Source organism: Lipophrys pholis (assembly GCF_963383615.2).
Source record: "Lipophrys pholis genome assembly, chromosome: 4".
Lineage (NCBI taxonomy): Eukaryota > Metazoa > Chordata > Actinopteri > Blenniiformes > Blenniidae > Lipophrys > Lipophrys pholis.
Window position 1 is genome coordinate 2,596,668 of NC_137637.1, and position 18,568 is coordinate 2,615,235.

At 42.7% G+C, this 18,568-nt stretch overlaps 1 protein-coding gene across 1 annotated transcript; it reads left to right on the forward strand.

Annotated features, from left to right (window-relative positions):
* Positions 1-2,214: 2,214 nt before the first annotated feature.
* ahcy (adenosylhomocysteinase) lies at positions 2,215-13,964 on the forward strand. The gene is made up of 11 exons (XM_080461108.1): positions 2,215-2,311; positions 3,914-4,104; positions 5,752-5,827; positions 7,191-7,343; positions 8,124-8,236; positions 8,329-8,536; positions 8,940-9,027; positions 9,114-9,231; positions 11,438-11,560; positions 11,652-11,723; positions 12,674-13,964. Exons 1-11 carry the CDS (start codon positions 2,284-2,286, stop codon positions 12,803-12,805), a joined length of 1,302 nt encoding a protein of 433 aa, XP_080317234.1. The 5' UTR covers positions 2,215-2,283; the 3' UTR covers positions 12,806-13,964.
* Positions 13,965-18,568: the final 4,604 nt, after the last annotated feature.

An 18,568-nucleotide genomic window follows, 5' to 3' on the forward strand; every position in this document is an offset into this window, starting at 1 on the left:
GAGTCCACTTGAAACACACTTAAATTATCTCTAGTGTAGTATTTCAGTGAGGCTGACCTCTGGCCGAGTTAAATTTATACTATCTCATACAACAGGACATGGGAATTATCTGCGGTGCAGACCTCTGTACAAACATAGAACGTGATGAAATGCTCTGATTTGAACTCTTAGCTGTCCCTTCTGTGTATTGCAAAGTTACAGAGTAGAGTCCAAACAAACAAGTTCACAAATCTTGATTTCAATCATTCCAGGACGCACCGGTGCAGACGTCCCGCATGCGTCTGCATTTAGATATTTAAATATAGATGCATGCAGTGGTCAAAGGACCTGAGTGACACCTTCTGACCCTCGGCAAGACCGACACCCAATGTCCCTGTATCGCGCTACACTTTAACAACAACCAGCAGCTTTTTGAAACTCTCCCTGCAGAAACTCTGATCATGTGTTGTTGAGCGGCGCTGAGGTCTCTCTGCTGTTACGCCTCAGGTCTACATCAGGCAGGATTAACCAGATCAAGATCTGTTCTTTGATCTTTTCAAGAGATTCAACATTTATTGTCGTGTTGCAAAGAAACATTCTTATGTAACTGAATCAAATGGAACAAAATTCTAACTGTTCAATTTAGAAATAAGGCTCATGGCTATCAATGACATTTAGGCTGAAAACAACGACAAACTGAAGACCTGTGAGTACTGACATGAACGAGTAGCAAGTATAGGAGCTTAGGGTTCATGTTTTCATCACTGTCAGTATATCCGCTGATTAGCCATAAGATTATGACCAGTGACAGGTGAAAAACGCTGATTATCTCTTTATAATGGGACGTTTTGGTGAGTAAGATGCATTTTATCCTTGAAACAGATGAGTGAGAAGCTGAAAATTACTAAAGGTATATTGCAAAAAGCCTCACTTCTGGGTTAGACTATTTTTAAAACTGCAGCTCTCCTTGGATGTTCACATCCGGGAGTGGTCTGTGTCTGCCAGAGCAAACGATCTTATGATCAAATTGGATTCATAATCATTGCAGATAGTCTACTTTTCAACCAGATTTATAATATATTCATACAAAATTGGCCATTGATCATTACATGTGATAATATATGCTTATTTTAAAACATCCACCTTCTATGCCAGCTCCAGCTTCAGACTGGGGTCATGGCGGCAGGAGCTATATGTGGCCAACACAGTAAGATATTTTCAGAAAGTTGTGTTTTCCCTTGATTACATAACAACTATCAGCCCATTTTCAAAAGTTCCACCTTGGACACTGTTCTTAAAAAATTGCATTTTCAGTGGCTCTGCCACTCTGCACACCGTTGTCATGTAAAAACACAAAACGCAACAACAATTTTAAATCTTCACTTGAAAACATGAATCTGGTTCGTCAGTCAGAAGACTTCAGCCAGTGTTCATATAAGCGGGACAATCTGATCTCTCAACCAGATTGAAAATACAGTGACCATGTAAACACAGCTGGTGCAAAAAAAAAAACTGATATTCATTTATTAGTTTGTATATATATATATTTGACCAACTTTTCACAAAAAATACTTGCCCAAATTGCATGAAATTTTCTGGAATGATCTGACATCATCCAAGGGCCAATCGATTATATTTTGGGGTGATAACAGCAAACCGTTTCTGAATACATTCCCAAAGTACGGTGATAAAAATTTCCCATGCAAAGCAGATGAGAGAAAACTCACGGAGGAGATCAATTGAGATCAGCCTCTGTTGCCATGGAGATGCTCCCTGCTCAGTGTTTCACACTGAGATGTTGCTACCTGACAGGCTAGTTAGCGTTGACCTGAGCTAACAGCTAACTAGGCGATGCTAACTAGGTCTGCGTTCTACTGATTGCCAGTTCTAGTTACTATTTTTGCCGTGTGCTCTTTTAATTAGTTTTACTGATTTTACTGGTAGAACGTCAGTGCGCGTTAAACTTGACAAGCCAGGATTACATAACAAAATACAATAATTACACTGCTTCTGTTTAACAAGAAAACACTGTGGGAGTCCGGACAAAACCCGCTAAAACCACTCGGCAGGTCGACTTCTGATTGGCTGCCTGGCTTACATCAACCGATATCCAATCACATCATCCGTGCAGGGGGCGGGAGTTTGAACAGCAAATGGGAATCCAAAACAGGTCCGACTTGGTCCCGCCCCCTCGTGGAAACGTAAAAAACGAGCCGTCGCCTTTCGGTCCCTCCCTCTCTGCTCCAGTCTGTCGTTCTGCCTGACGCGACACTCACCCTGGCTGCACCAAAACATCTCAAAACCATGTCTGAGAAACTCCCCTACAAAGTCGGTGAGTTCCAGTTTGCAGGTGTAATGTGCTCGTCGGTAAAGCCTCGAGCTTCGTTGTTGCTAACTTGATAGCACCCAGCATTACTTTTTCTTTATAGTCGTCTAGCTGTTAAACAGTTATTCTGTCTTGCATTTTGCAGTTTTGTACTCTTTGATATTCGTAGTTTGCAGACTTTGTCGTAAATATGAGAATGAATCGACATGAATCCGTCAGCGTGTACTTCTCGTCCCCCAAACTATCCTGGGTATTGTAGTTCACCTACTGCTTATTCGACTGTGTCCGGGCGTGTGCGTGAACAACACTTCCCATGATGCCGTGCGCGTGACTGACAGGAACAGGCAGAAAATAAGCTGCTCTGGAAGAAGCAGCTGCTACACGTGGTGTTTCTTTCTCTGAACGGTTACGTATTTTATTTTGAATTGTTAGATTTTTGAATCACAATTATACTAATTAAATTGGTTCCAGAAGTTGGAAAAAGCACCACTACTCACACGAGTCGTGTGTAAATTAGAAAAAAAGTGCAGCTTCTGCTTTCGTGTAAACATAAAACAGTTGAGTAGTGGAAACCCCCATGTTTTTGGAGCCGAGCGTTCTGTTATAAGGTCTTTGAATGAATTCTCAGTGTGAAGCGCACCTGCTGTGACTGCTGCCCTGCAGTGTGCAGCAGCTGGCTGCAAAGCAAGTTGCACAATGTGCTGCTAACAGATAGGCCAGAGGCAAAGTCCACACATTCTCCTTCAACTTGGACAGACCTGTTGGTTCCTGCACTCTCTCATCTACTACTCACTTCTTTATTTGAAATGCACATTTGTTTGTAGTTTAGTTTGCTTTAGTCTATTGTTTTTTTTATATAATTTCTTTCCTCCCACAATTCCAGTGGTTTGACGTAATTCAACTGAATGGATGATTGGTGGTCAACGCCTCAGACTTATTTAATCGATCAGTTACTACATGACAGAATAACCAGAGTCTTCACTGATTATTTACATGCCCTTATTATTTTGAGTAAACTTTAAAACTTTGACTTAGAGATTTAAACAAGTGAGAGACTCATTGGTTTTATTTACTGGTTCTTATAAAACTTTATGTTCATCAATTCTGGTTTTTTTTTTTTTTTTTTATACTGGTTTCCAATCCATGGTCTCACTTCCTCCAGGTTTATGTTATGTGTCGTGACTGTCACAATTTGACAAGTAAAGGGAAACGTTGTCAAATAGATGGTAAAAAGAAGAAGCTGCCCTTGAAACACAAGCTGATTAATGTTTATGATCAGATTATTTAATGTTGGCGGCTCATAATTGTACTTTCATCTTTGCAGCGATGAATTCTGCACGCCATGGTCGCCCTTTGCCAATATTTCTAATAAATCCATAAAGAACGAGATGTCAAGAAGCGGCCTTTTGTTTTAAAGGAACACGTGATGAGTTTCACAGTCAATCATTAAAGTATGTGAAAAGAAGTTTTTCCAGATATGTGTGATTCCAACCCAGTGAGTTGGAAAAAAAGCTGTAATTTGTGAAATGTGTGACCTGAATGAGCACACTTGGAGTACTCGCCGTGTTTGTCCACGGTTTGACGTTTTTCCGTCTCTGTCTCTCCCAGCTGACATCAGCCTGGCTGATTGGGGCCGTAAAGCCATCGACATCGCCGAGAATGAGATGCCCGGCCTCATGAAGATGAGGGAGATGTACAGTCAGTCCAAGCCCCTGAAGGGCGCCCGAATCGCCGGCTGCTTGCATATGACCCTGCAGACCGCCGTGCTCATCGAGACCCTGCAGGTCCTCGGTGCCGAGGTGACGTTTACCGGCTGCTTACTGCTCTTTCTTCTTCTCTCTCACTGTTACAAATAACTGGCAGCTTCTAAACACAAGAGAACAAATACAAAAGGTTGTCTGTATCTGCAAGGTTCTCCACCTGTCTGGTTCTGCAGGTTTCTTCCTGTTTAAAGGGCACTTGTCTTTTTTTTCCGTGCTCGCTCAAATGGAATTGTTTTGTTTTTCTGAAAAAGTGCTTTGAGATGATCCTTTGTTGTTTTTACTGCTATATAAATAAAAGCAAGTTATAAAAGTTGAATTTTAATGTGGGATTATAGTCAAAGCATGGAGATTTTAGTGTAAGTAGAGAAACCAGATATTAATCGAAATAATTCAGTTATAATTACACCACATGTTAAATAATTTTTTGTGTGTTAAATGACCCAAAACAACAGTAGTTGTATGAATATGAAAACCTGTGTTGGTTAACCTTCAGCTATTAAACTGCACTTGACTTAAATGAGCCACAGCAAAGTGTTGAAACTGTTACACACACTCACACTCTAAAGTATGACGACTGACCTGTTGGGAGCATCTTGAGGTTCAGTGTCTTGTCTAAAACTTCATATGAGGCACAGCTGCTTGTTGTTTTACTGATGTGGTGCAGCTCCGATTTGAAATGAGGAAAAATGAGCATCACTTATTTGAACATTGATTAGAGGACAAGTTGATCCATTGTGCTTTTGCTGAGAGTTTCCACAGAGATCCACTAACCTCTTTGAACGTCCTCCAATGTGGTCAAACATTTCGAGGAGGAGAAAAACAACCAGTTTCTCCTTTTCCTTATTTGACTCGATTAGAGTTTTAATTCAGTGCAGGTCCTCTGGACTGGCGCCTGCGTCACAGCTACGTTCTGCTTCATTGATCTTGTTACTGGATCAAACCTGTGCGCTCTGTCCCTCACCGTCTCGAGGCCGGTGCGTCCTGTTATCGTGCTGGTTTTTATCAGCCTGGCCAGGACCGGTCTCATCCTGCAGGATACACACACACACACACACACACATATAGAACAAATATTAGTCTGAAGCGGATTGGGTGGGAAAACAAACCGGTCTGTCATTCTGCGTCATCTGCAACTCTCAAACTGGTTAGTTCTTATTTTATTACATGTGTTCAAGATAAAAACAGATTATTTACGTCTTCCTTTCTTGGATGCAGTTGTATGTTTTAGACACTAGATGGCAGCCTTGACACGTATTACAAAACATTGTCACCTCTGTCTTTAATCTTAACAATTTTTAATCTCAATGCATGACGCACCATTTACTGCATAATCCCTAAAGTACACTTTGTATTTGAGTTTTCCAGATCCCTGGAGGAGAAATGAAAACATGGCAGGCTGTACAGATTTTTATCACCAGACATGCATGATTGCATTAGATTTTTGTTTATTTGTTTTCCAATGCCCCTCGAGGCGTTGCAGCTCGACTGTGTGTGTCACAGCTGTGTCATGAGGCGGCAGAGAGCGACCGGTGGCGGTCTGCACTGAGACTCGGATACCTCGAGGATTCGGAGTGACTCACGCCACTGACATTCAAATCACAAAACCACCCGGATGTCTGCAATTATATTAGATATTTTTTAATTCTGTCCTGACTGACTTGCCTCTTTCTTTGTCGTCCTCAGGTTCAGTGGTCGAGCTGCAACATTTTCTCCACCCAGGATCACGCCGCTTCCGCCATCGCAAAGGTCGGCATCCCAGGTCAGAATCAGAATTCCTTTGTCATTGTTCCTCGGAGGCACAACGAAATTAAAAATATCAGCTCTCATAAGCAGTGCAAAGATAATTGGTGCAAATGCTATAAAAAAACACAAATCTATAAAACTGCAAAAAATAAAATCAAAAATTACAGACATCATAACTGTACAGTCCCAGGGAGTATTTATAAGACGGGGGATAAAACAGCAGTTCAGGGTTTGTTGGTGTTTGAGACGTTCAGGGTAACAACAGCTCTGGGGAAGAAAGAGTCTTTTAGTCTGCTTGTTTTAGTCTTTATTGCCCTGAAACGCCTCCCTGATGGCAGAAGTTCAAAGAGGTGATGACCGGGGTGTGAGGAGTCCCTGAGGATGTTGTGGGCTCTCCTGAGGCAGCGGGTGTTGTAGATGTCTCCCAGGGATGGGAGAGGGCAGCCAATCAGTTTCTGGGCGGTGGTGATGACCTTCTGGAGCCTCTTCCTGTTTGCTGTGGTGCAGCTGGAGAACCACAGCGAGATGCCGTAGCTCAGCACCGACTCCACCGAGCAGCGGTAGAAGCACAAGAGCTCCGGTTTGAGGTTGTTCTTCCTGAGGATCCTCAGGAAGTAGAGTCTCTAACGCATGCAGTCTGTTTGAAGCGCCACCTTCAGGACGGAGCCAAGACCGCATGGGAATACGTCTCATAACTGCTGTTTGATAAGAGGATTTGCCTATTTAGTGCCTCTAAAAAAGAACAAGTGTGAACAGAAGTGTGCTGCTACTATGATATTAAGTCCAGTCTAGAGATTTGCAGCTTTCAGAACCAAACTAGACGTTCTTGTCCTTTTCCACCAAAAATAATTAATCTGGAAACACAAAACATGGTAAACCTTTAAAACAGCAACAACTCGGCTTTTTGCCTCATTGGCTCCATTCTCAGTTGTAGGCAAGTGTCATTAATTCAATTTGAGACATTTTACTACATTCTTAACCATTTTGTCGCAGCTTTTATCAATTTCACCTTTTTCCTTTAGTGGTTTAAACCGTTTTACTCATTTGAGCTGCTTAACTTCCTTCAGCAATTCTAGCCCTTGCTACTTCTGGCAATTATAGATCTTTTAGATTATTTTCCTTTACACGTTTTCCCATGTGTGAATCCTACGCCTGGCAATTTTAGTAAATTCTTTTGCCCTTTTCGAAGTCTTTTCTGCTTCAAGATGAGTCATTCTGTAAATGGGTGTGTAAATAAAAAAAGGTTTTAAAAAAGATGTTAATCAGCGTAACATTTAGTTAAAGTTCCACTGCAGAACTTGGAAAACAATTGTCGCTTTACGAATAACAAGTTCAGCTTCCTGCTCCATTCCATAGCAAGCCTCCGTCTCTGTCCGCAGTGTACGCCTGGAAGGGCGAGACAGACGAGGAGTACGTGTGGTGCATCGAGCAGACGCTGTACTTCAAAGATGGCCAGCCGCTCAACATGATCCTGGATGACGGCGGAGACCTCACCAACCTGGTGCACACGAAGTACCCCAAGCTGCTGGCGGGTGGGTTCAGATGTTGCACGTTGTCGGAGGACCCGTTGACAATTGTAGATTTCCAATGCCCCTCGAGGCGTTGCAGCTGGACTGTGTGTGTCACAGCTGTGTCATGAGGCGGCAGAGAGCGACCGGTGGCGGTCTGCACTGAGACTCGGACACGTCGAGGACTCGGAGTGACTCACGCCACCGACACTTAATAAAAACATGCGCTGTTCTTTTGACTAGGAGTGTGTTTATATCGTTTATATATGAGGCGTAAGGATCCGAAAGCCACACGTCACCACCTCCACACAGCCTCTCCATCAATACTACTGTAGCCTATCAGTCAGACTTTAATCATCTTGAGCATGTGGAATCGCTGGTGTGTGAGCCTGAAACTCTTTAGCATGTAGCACGGCTCGGGAGTAAAATCCTCCTGATCCACTGAGCAGTTAAACTACTGAGCGACATCGTTCTGACGCTGCTGGTCCAAATGTCTCTTGTATCTTATCCTCCTCCTCTTGATATTTTGGGAGCGCTTCATTTGTGGTCTGTCTTACTTTTGTCATTAATATCAAAGAATCTCCAAACCGTGGACGTCGTCCTCATCTGCTGTGACATTGCTGACGCATGATATACAAATACTCGCCAGGTAGCATCTGTGACCTTTAATGTGCACGCATACTCCATGCATTATTATATCTTATACCTGATACTAATATCCATGCATCTCTAAGTGTCACACAGAAAGGTAAACATCGCCTTTTAATCCCAGTAGAATGAATCTAATGGTCATGATGTCTGCAGGTATCCGTGGCGTGTCGGAGGAGACCACCACCGGCGTCCACAACCTGTACAAGATGTTGAAGAAGGGCGAGCTGAAGATGCCTGCCATCAACGTCAACGACTCCGTTACCAAGGTAATCAGTCAATCTTCACAAAAATATAAAATCTTGACGCCATCATCTGACCAAACCGTCCGCCTCCCTCCCTCCCTCCCTCCCTCCCGCAGAGCAAGTTCGACAACCTGTACGGCTGCAGGGAGAGTCTGATCGACGGCATCAAGCGAGCCACCGACGTGATGATCGCCGGTAAAGTGGCGGTGGTGGCCGGCTACGGCGATGTGGGGAAGGGCTGCGTGCAGGCCCTGCGAGGGTTCGGCGCCCGTGTCATCGTCACAGAGATTGACCCCATCAACGCCCTGCAGGCAGCCATGGAGGGTGAGTGGAGACCGACGACACAAGGAAACGTCCAGCCTGTTAAAGCTGGCCGGCTCATTGAAACGTAAAGGACTGGCGGCTGGTAAACAATGGATCATGGCTGCAGTTGGGACACCGGATACAAGAGTTCATGTGACTAAATACTGAGAAGCGTCTATTTATAGCTCAGTCACATGTAAACACAGTCCCCCCGAACCGTCTCCTGATGTGTGAATGTGTTCAGTCTGTTAGAAGTTGGACATGAAATCAGTCTTTTAAACCAGGGATCAAACCTGAGGCTCGTGGGCCAATGATTAACAGTAATACTGAAGAACTGACGAATGTTTAAAGTAACCTTGTTTGTTCTTGTTTTTGATGGTCAGCCTCGAGTGTGTGAACTGATTCATGTCTATTGTCTCTGTAGGTTACGAGGTGACCACGATGGACGAAGCTTGCAAGGAAGGAAACATCTTTGTGACGACCACCGGCTGTGAAGACATCATCCTCGGACAGTGAGTCTGACTGAGCTTCTTCTGCCTCCTAATTCCCGTCAGTCTGACGTGGGTCGGGATTCTGACCGGCGTCTCTTGCCCTTTAGCCACTTCGAGCAGATGAAGGACGACTCTATTGTCTGCAACATCGGACACTTCGACTGCGAGATCGACGTGAGCTGGCTCAACAAGAACGCCGCCCAGAAGATCAACGTCAAGGCTCAGGTAGTAACATCCAGAACAAAGTTGATCCCTTCAAAAGTTTCAGTTTGTAAATCTGCTGCAGCTTCGAGTCGCTCACGATGGAGCGGACTTCGTCCCGCTGGATGAACGAAGTTTCCCAGTGTTTTGATTCATATCAGATTTATTTCTCCTGGGGCTTCATTCCACGCAGCCGTCTAATGAGGCTGACACGTTTACGGGACATTTCAAGTGAAAAAGCAGTATTTTTTATTTTAGTCTTTTGTCTTTGTCTCTTGTCATTTATATCACAATGTTTTGAAAACTGTCTGTTGCCACGGAAACTGATGAAAATGCTGTAGTTAGCCATTGCTGTTGTTTACTTGCATTTCATCTTGGAAGCTGTTCTCCAAAAGTTGCACTCAGTGGCTCTGAGCAGCGTTGCCATGGTAACGAACCCCCAAAACGTGACAGAAGTTTTCTGTTTTCACTTGAAAACATTGTGAAAATTGGGCCCAATGGTTGTTTCCTGTGTTCCTTTTTTTTAATGGATATTTGTTGATGGAGAAATGTGCCTCATAAATCGTTAACACATTTTATAGCCCATAAAGATCATTCACAAGTTTTTCAGACCCAAAAAGACCCGAGTAACAGAAAAGCAGAAACGGGAAAGAAGAAAATGGGGGGGGGGGAAACTAGACGACAAAATTGGAGCTTATTAAGCACCAATTTGTTGGTAATGGTCTCGGATGGATATAAAGCTGGTTGTCCATGTGATGATTTATACGGGACCCCTCACACACAGTGTTGCCCAAAGTGCTTCACATAAATAAGCAAACAAGTTTTAAGCATTAACAGAGGGCCAAAACATTAAAACCAGAACTACATGATAAAAGTGGTGGAAACCGGGCAGAAGGCTGCATTAAAACCAGACGTGTGATTAAAATGGAGGGCAGAAGAATCCGCCTTGGTCTGGTTGTTAAAAATGGAAGATGTTCTGATCCATGGGAGCAAGAAACCCGGAGAGGAACGTCACATGTTCCCGAGCCTGGAGCTCCGAGTGGAAACACAGCGAGCGGTCGGACCGGTGAAACGACTGAAATGAGATTACACAGCAATGAAGACATGTTTTTATTTTTATAGGAGTTTAAATAGGTGAAGAATAATCCCCTAATGAGATTCTTTATTTATTTTCCAATGCCCCTCGAGGCGTTGCAGCTCGACTGAGTGTCGCAGCTGTGTCATGAGGCGGCAGAGAGCGACCGGTGGCGGTCTGCACTGAGACTCGGACACGTCGAGGACTCGGAGTGACTCACGCCACCAACATGTGATCAACAGGTTGACTTTCAGGCAGACGATTTAAAAAAAAAAAAAAAAAAAAAATGGTACCATTCATAATTCTTCCAAAACAATCCCTCACTTTTCATGTAAATAAATGGATTTGCTTTAAGGCGGGGGTCGGGATTTAGGCCATCGGCAATATTAAGTGTAACGAAGACGACTCAGGGCCCCGTTTAAACAACGGTACTTTTTTGAAAACTATTTCCAAGGTGGGACTTTTTGAAGACACTTTGTCTCCATGGAAACGGGTTCAGACTCCCAGTCCATATTCTCCCGGGACTTTTATTTTGACAGTCACTGTAATAACAATCCAACATGGTCGTCTGTCCACTAGAAGGTCCGTGTTCTCCTGTTGTCATTTCCGTGTAGTCGGACTATCAAAACATTGCTGTGTGAACGGGAAACTTCTGAAATGAAAATATAAAAACGATGCGTTTTCACTGAAAACGTTTTGTGTGAACGAGTTCTTAGAAAATACGGCTTATTGGAGAAGAATGGGTTCACTAGAACAAGTATTAATGTCATTAAGAGGAACTATCCTTTTACAACACATGACAAACCTGAAATTTGAAAATAGGCAACTGAGGTTTCATCAACGTCACGCCTCGTGATTTACAACAGATCAGTGGTATTTTATTACAATGTTTACATCTTCAGAGGCAGAAAATATGTGATCAAAGTAACTTAAATCTGAAAATTATTGTTAATGTGGGCACATTTGTACTTCTGTAGCTCAATCCTAATTTAGCCACATAATACAGACTAAAGTGTGTCCCTGGTGGTCAAGTAAATGTACTGCAGTTAGTCATAATTTGTCACAGCTGGTAAATTTCCTCTCGTGGGCCGGATTAGACTCTTAGGGGTTGGCTCGGGCCTGCAGTCTCTCTATTTAACTCCTCTTCCTCTTCAGGTGGATCGCTATCGCCTGAAGAACGGCCGTCACGTCATCATCCTGGCCGAGGGCCGGCTGGTCAACCTGGGCTGTGCGATGGGCCACCCGTCGTTCGTCATGAGCAACTCCTTCACCAACCAGGTAACGTCGGCGCCTCAGCGCGTCTCCTGGCGCTTTGAGTTCTGATGAACCGGCTCTTCCTGGTTCGCTCACCTCCGGTCCCGTCCTGCAGGTGCTGGCTCAGATCGAGTTGTGGACCAACACGGCCAAATACCCCATCGGGGTCTACTTCCTCCCCAAGAAGGTCAGTCGATCCTCCGTAACCTCCCGGCCCAGCGCGTGCATTGATGTTTGGGTTTTTTTCGATTTCTTAAGCGAAGCAACACGACACGTAGATCTGAGTTGAGATATCGCTGACGCTGTCATGGTGTGAAAACGCCCATAATGCAACAGCTATAGGAGAAGTTTTTTCAACATTTCACTGTAGTTTGCACCAGAAAGGTTTATTTAAAATTGGCTTCATGTTGAGATTGTAGAAATTTTCAGTAGTAAGTGTTTGGTCATTTTCATCACGTCGACAAAGAAAGATTTTAAACTCGAAATGGAACGTGGCCCTTTGATTAAAATCAGTCTGACGTCTCTGGTTTCAAGTTTCTCCAGATGTTAAAGATATTTATTGTCACATGTACAGATAAATAGACATTTACCCTGTTTTCAGGAGAAATTCCTAGTAAAACCATAGGAGACGCAATACACAGGAATCAGACAGAGAAAGTTAAAGTTTAAGAGAATTTTAAAACTTTATTCTTGCAGGAAGAGACAGACGTCACCTTAGCGACTGTTTAGTTTTGTCTAACAGCACTTTAAAAAAAAAGAGAGATGTTTTGAGAATGATCCAGATGCTGCTTCTCTCCAGACACTGAAGGTTAAAAACGCAGGTCATGAGACAAAAACAACTTTCCCATAACAACGGTGCAATGAAAAACTTTGCTGGTTCCCCAACTGATAATAAACTAACAGATAAAGAGAAGGAACACAGTATGTACAGATAAATAGACTACTATTAAGGTTTACACTGAATAAATAAGGAAAAGGCAGATTATGAAAGACGACAGCAGAAAGAGCTCGAGTGACTGTGTCTTGTAGTTTGTGGAGAATCTGAGTGTCCCGGAATTATTGTTTATTCTGGTTCAAAATGTTTGTGTGTGTAATCTATTCCCGTACGAGTGTGTGATGGTCTCTTTGTGTCTGCAGCTGGACGAGCAGGTAGCGGCGGCCCACCTGGACAAACTGGGCGTGAAGCTCACCAAGCTGTCAGACAAGCAGGCTAAGTACCTGGGGCTTCCGACCGAGGGGCCCTTCAAACCCGACCACTACCGCTACTGAGGGACCGACCAGCAGGGGGAGCCGGAGGAAGAGCGAGGAAGAGGAGGCGGCGGCCTCCAAAGATTCAGAGACGCTTCCGGATGGATCTGAAGTCGAATCGGACGTCGGCTAATTTGGCTGAACAAGTTGCTCGGTCACGCCTGGAGTCGCTCTCTCTTCCAAATCCAATTCCCCCGTCGCCTACGTCATTCCCTCCTCTCTCGTGGAATCTTCCAGCTTCCCTCGTCTCCAGGCGAAAGGCAGCCGAACGCTTTCTCTCTTTCTCTCTCTTCTGTACCGCGTCGACTCGAGGCAGACAGTTTAAACGCACCGCGGCCTTATTCCAGTGTACTCGCATTAACACTGCCCTCCGTTAGCACTTAATAAAAACTGTACTTGAACAGCGCGAGACGAGCGGCGACGCCTGTAAAGCGCTCCCAGGGCGAGAGAAGAAGAAGAGACACCAAAGCACATTATGTTCCTGCTCCATCGTTAAAAGTCTTAACTGTTTTGTTGCCTCATTTTCTTCCTTTTTATTGTTGATATTTAATTTGACTTGAAGGGCCAAAACATGTGCGACCCCCCCCCGATTCCTCGGCCGTCTCTGCAGCTGGCCAGGTTCCTGTGACCGCCGGCGAGTTTTAACGGTTTCACAGCCCAGCGAGCTCAAGCGTTTGTAATCAACAGGCTGACGTGTGAAAAATAAAAGATTAAAAAAAACCTGCATTGACTTCATGTGGTCGTTTTCATGTCTTACACTCTTTAAAGTGGAAAGTTTGACGTTTTCAAGAAGATCTATTATAGACGTAAAGTGGAAAGGCCTGAAGAATAAAATAATTCCAGATTATAGAGCATCTTCCTCCCGTTGACTGATGTATGAAGATTAAAATAATTTCTATTGAATCAGAATCAGGAAACACTCGCATGCAGCATGACTCGTCACACAAATCAGTTTGTTGTTCAAAAATGCTCCAATAATCCACATTTGGAGCTCAGATTAAGAGATAAGTGAAGAAAAAGATAAAAACTGGCATCTTTTGAATATTTAAACTTGATGCACAAATCAACAAAACTGATTTATGAAGATGCATTGAGGAGAAATCCTCTATAGTTTCTACTGAAGCTGTTATTGTCTGTACTGTAAAGTTCCTGCTGACAGTAATAAAAAAGACTGCATTTCTTATTAAAGTGTTTTTTTGCACTTTTATCACAAATAGCCACACATTGTAAAAATGGAGTGTGTGTTGTGTGATCTCTATTACTCAGTTGGATGTTTGTCTTTTTTCATTGTTTTTTAGTTTTTTTGTAAATTTTTCCAATTAAATAAATAGATGAATAAATAAATATATAGTGGAAGGGGAGTTGTTACATTCACTGAGGATACACACTATGCAGCTCTTTCACAAGCATCTGTGTAATTTGAGTTATTGGTGCTTTATTCTCTAAAATAGTGTGTGTGCTATTTTGTTAACTTTCTGATGACCAGATCTGTCTTAAAAGATGATACAATAAACACATTAACTGCAATTTGTCGGGGTTTTGTGCGTTAATATAAAAGCTCACTTCTTTTTAAACTTGTTTCAGTGGATGTCATACGTCATGTGAACAGCAGAGGGCGGCAGCGAGGGAGCTTGAAGAGCATTGGCGAGCGTGTGTGTGCGCGCGTGTGGTGTTAAAACAAGCATGAAAGCTGCAGAAATCATGAAAACCAAGAAGTTTGTCTGAAGCCTTTTCTAATAGACTTTGTGAAAAAAGAAAAGTTAATGTAATTGTTATTAGTTTTTTGCATTTTTGATCAGTAAAGGTTTGTGTTTACACAAGAACGCTGATGTACTTTTACTCAAAAACGATGCATGTTGGGCCACCAGTTCCTCCTGTTGGTTTTTGTAATGAAACCACATGCAGCAGAGAACAATACGATATAAACATCAACAAGGGAAGAACACAGACATTCTAGTGGACAGATGACCAAGTTGGATTGTTATTACGGTGACTGTCAAAATAAAAGTACCAAGTCCCAGGAGAATATGAACTGGGAGTCATGACACTCTGGAGTCCGCCGTGTTTGTTATTGTCAATCTACTGAGCATGTGCAGAAGAACTATAAACTGCAGCTCTGGTGCACACGCACAGTCGCAGCGTTTCCAGAAAGTTGCGTTTTCCCTCATGTACACGACAAAGGAGTCAACGCAATTTCAAAAAGTTGTGTTTTCAGTGGCTCCGAGCACCGTTGTTGTGTTATTGTACCCCAGAGACGTTTTGTGTTTACACTATGCAGGCCCGCAGTCAAACATTCATGCAAACTCCACACAGACAGTCACAGTCAGACTCAGACTGGGATTTTTCTCCTCGTGAGATAAGAACACTAACCACTACACGCACTGTTCAGCTCCACTTCTCAGTATTTTTAGTTTATTTACATCCCATTTCACTGTTGCTTCAGCTTAAATGAGTCTAAAACTACATGTAATGTAAAGTCACAGCCATATAGCATCACTATTGAGCATGTGTGAAATATGAAATAACTTTTCTTTCAATAAAATTATATATTATGATAAAATGTATTCTACCTCTTATTGAGATAGAGTTTACCTATTTAAACCACATTGGGGAAAATATAGTATTTGCACAAAATCCCACTTATTTTATTTCCGATGTTTCTGTGTTGCTGCAGAGTCTTGTTGACCAACGTCACATGCTGTTAAAGCTGCAGTCTTGATTTCTGAATAAAGCCACAGCAGTCAGCGTAACTTTTAGTTATCTTGTCAGCTATTTTATGTCTTCCATCAGGGGGCAGAATATTTGTTTCATGGTGAATGTGGTCTTCTTAAATGTCCGTATTCAAAAATGTATGATAAATGTAGCTGTTATTATTAACTGAGGAGAGAGAAAAAGAAGGTATCATATTGGTATCAGTATTGGATCAGATCAGATTGGCACTGTATCGAATTAGTATTAGTATCTGGTTCGTTTCAGTATTGGATTGGTATCAGTATCGGATTTCTTTCAGTATTGGATTGGTATCGGTATCAGATTGGTATCAGTATCAGATTTCTACCAGTATCAGATTGTTATGGGATTCGGATCAGTATCGGAGTGATATCAGTATCGAATTTGTATCGGTATTGGTTTGGTATCAGTATGGGATTGGGACTGGTGTTAGTATCCGGTTAGTATTGGTATTGGATTGGTATCCGTATCAGATTTCTATCACTATCAGATTTCAGTTTTGGATCGGTATCAGATTTCTATCAGTATCGGATTAGTATCGGTATCGGATTGGTATTTGTATCAGGTTAGTATCGGTATTGGACTGGTATCAGTATCCAATGTCTATCAGTATTGGATTGGTATCGGTATGGGATTAGTACCTGTATCGGAGTGGTATCAGTATCAAATCTGTATCGGTATTGGATTGGTATTGGTGTTAGTATTCAGTTAGTATTGGTATCGGCTGGGTGTCAGTATCAGGTTTCTATCAGAATTGGATTTGTAACAGTATCATATTTCTATCAGTATCGGGTTAGTATTGGTATTAGTATCCGGTTAGTATCAGTATCAGATTGGTGTCAGTATAATTTTTCAATCAGTATCGGCTAGGTATTGGTATTGCTATTGGTATTAGTATCTGGCTTGTATCGGTATCGAATTGGTATCGGTATTGTTTTTTTTATCAGTATTGGATTGGTATCTGCTGATACGCAAGGCTGTGGTATTGGTATCAGATATTTAAAAAATGGTATCGCGCCATTCCTGATCGAAACCCATCCAAATGCATTTATTAACTACATTTTGCGAGACGAGATGCATTTTAAGGTGAAAATGATTGAATGAAAACATGATTTAACAAGTTGCAGACACTTGTTTGGCTCTAAATGAGTAGTTCCAGTGTTCATATATCATCAGACAGTTTGGTCGATTCTTGTGGTCGTCACTCTGAGCAAAGAGGAACATAATACTAAAGCATATAGTCAAGTTACTCTGAAGAGTCCAGTGATGAATGATTGTAGTTATTTAATATGAGAGCTCTGGGTCATTAATAACCTCCTGCATGTCTTGTGATGGATTTCTGTTGTTGGATCTTTCTGCATGCACTCAGATCATCGATAAAATGTCAAACGTTTGAATAAGACAGGATCAACACATCTCCCTTAAGTCAATTTTTAAACCGGAGCTATGATGTGTACTGCGTTCATGTACATATCAAATGTTTGATGTGATGATTTCTTAAAAATCAAACACAATACGTCTATTCTAGGCGACTTGTGTTTAAATTTGTGTTGCTTTTGTGATACACCGTTGTGAAATGAGAGGATAAAGAGGAAAAAGAGGCTTTAAGGCGTCGCCAGTTCATCCTGGGAGGCTCCGTTCTCACCGCAGGTCAGGATGCTTAATTCTGATTTCTTTACGTGATCGTTCACACTACATTTTAAACTCCATCAGGCTGCAGCTGAACGTTTTCCCACACCAAAGTGATGTCATACCGAACACGCTGTTTACACAAGTAAACATGGGCTGGTCAGTGCCAGGGTTGCCAGATCTGACTCACTGTTTCCAGCTGAAACAACGTAAAACCTGTCACCTCAATGAAGAATATAGAGCATCTTCCTCCGCCAACCTCCAGATTATAGAGCATCGTCCTCCTCTTAACCCCAGATTATAGAGCATCTTCTTCCTCTAACTTCCAGATTATAGAGCATCCTCTTCTGCTTAACCTCCAGATTTTAGAGCATCTTCCTCCTCTAACTTCCAGATTATAGAGCATCCTCCTCCTCTTAACATCCAGATTATAGAACATCTCCACATTCTTAACCTCCAGATTATAGAGCATCTTCTTCCTCTTAACATCCAGATTATAGAGCATCTTCCTCCTTTAACCTCCAGATTATAGAGCATCCTCCTCCTCTTAACATCCAGATTATAGAACATCTCCACATTCTTAACCTCCAGATTATAGAGCATCTTCTTCCTCTTAACATCCAGATTATAGAGCATCTTCCTCCTTTAACCTCCAGATTATAGAGCATCCTCCTCCTCTTAACACCCAGATTATAGAACATCTCTCTCCTCTTAACATCCAGATTATAGAACATCTCCACATTCTTAACCTCCAGATTATAGAGCGTCTTCCTCCTCCAACCTCCAGAATATAGAGCATCTTCCTCCCTGAAAGACTAACCGACCCGACCACTTCTCCTGTATGCAGCTGACTGGACGCTGTCCTGGATGAAGTAGCTTTAGGAGATGGTAGTGTGATTCTATTGATCTTGATCTTCAGGCTCAGCCCTCCAGGATCGCCCCCCAGGATCATCCTTCTCAGAGTTAATTGCCCCTCTGTGGTGGAAGTGGCCTGGAAACACTGTAATCCCCAGGTTTCTGTGCTGTAAAGCCTTCATAAAAGCTCCTTCTCCTCCTCTTCCAGATACCATCTATGACAGACCCAGACCCTTCCGATGCTCAGGTGCTCTCTGCTCTTATCTCCTACTTTGAGAGGGAATAGATTTCATTTCTACGGCCCAATTTCGAAAAATTTGCCCAAAGAGGCTCTGTGATTTGTCTTCAAGCCTTTGAATCCAGAAGGGGAAAAAAACAAAAAGAGTTAAAAGCAGGTTTTTGTGTCTCTCAGGTCAGACTGACATGATGGCATGTGTACAGAGGAGCGAAATAACAAGTCGACATGAAACGCCTGGGCCGCCGCCACTGCTCGCCCAGCCCCTCTTTATCTGAATCATCTTTGCCAAAAAGCCCTTCAGTACCACCTCAGAGTTTTAATCTAATCAGCCC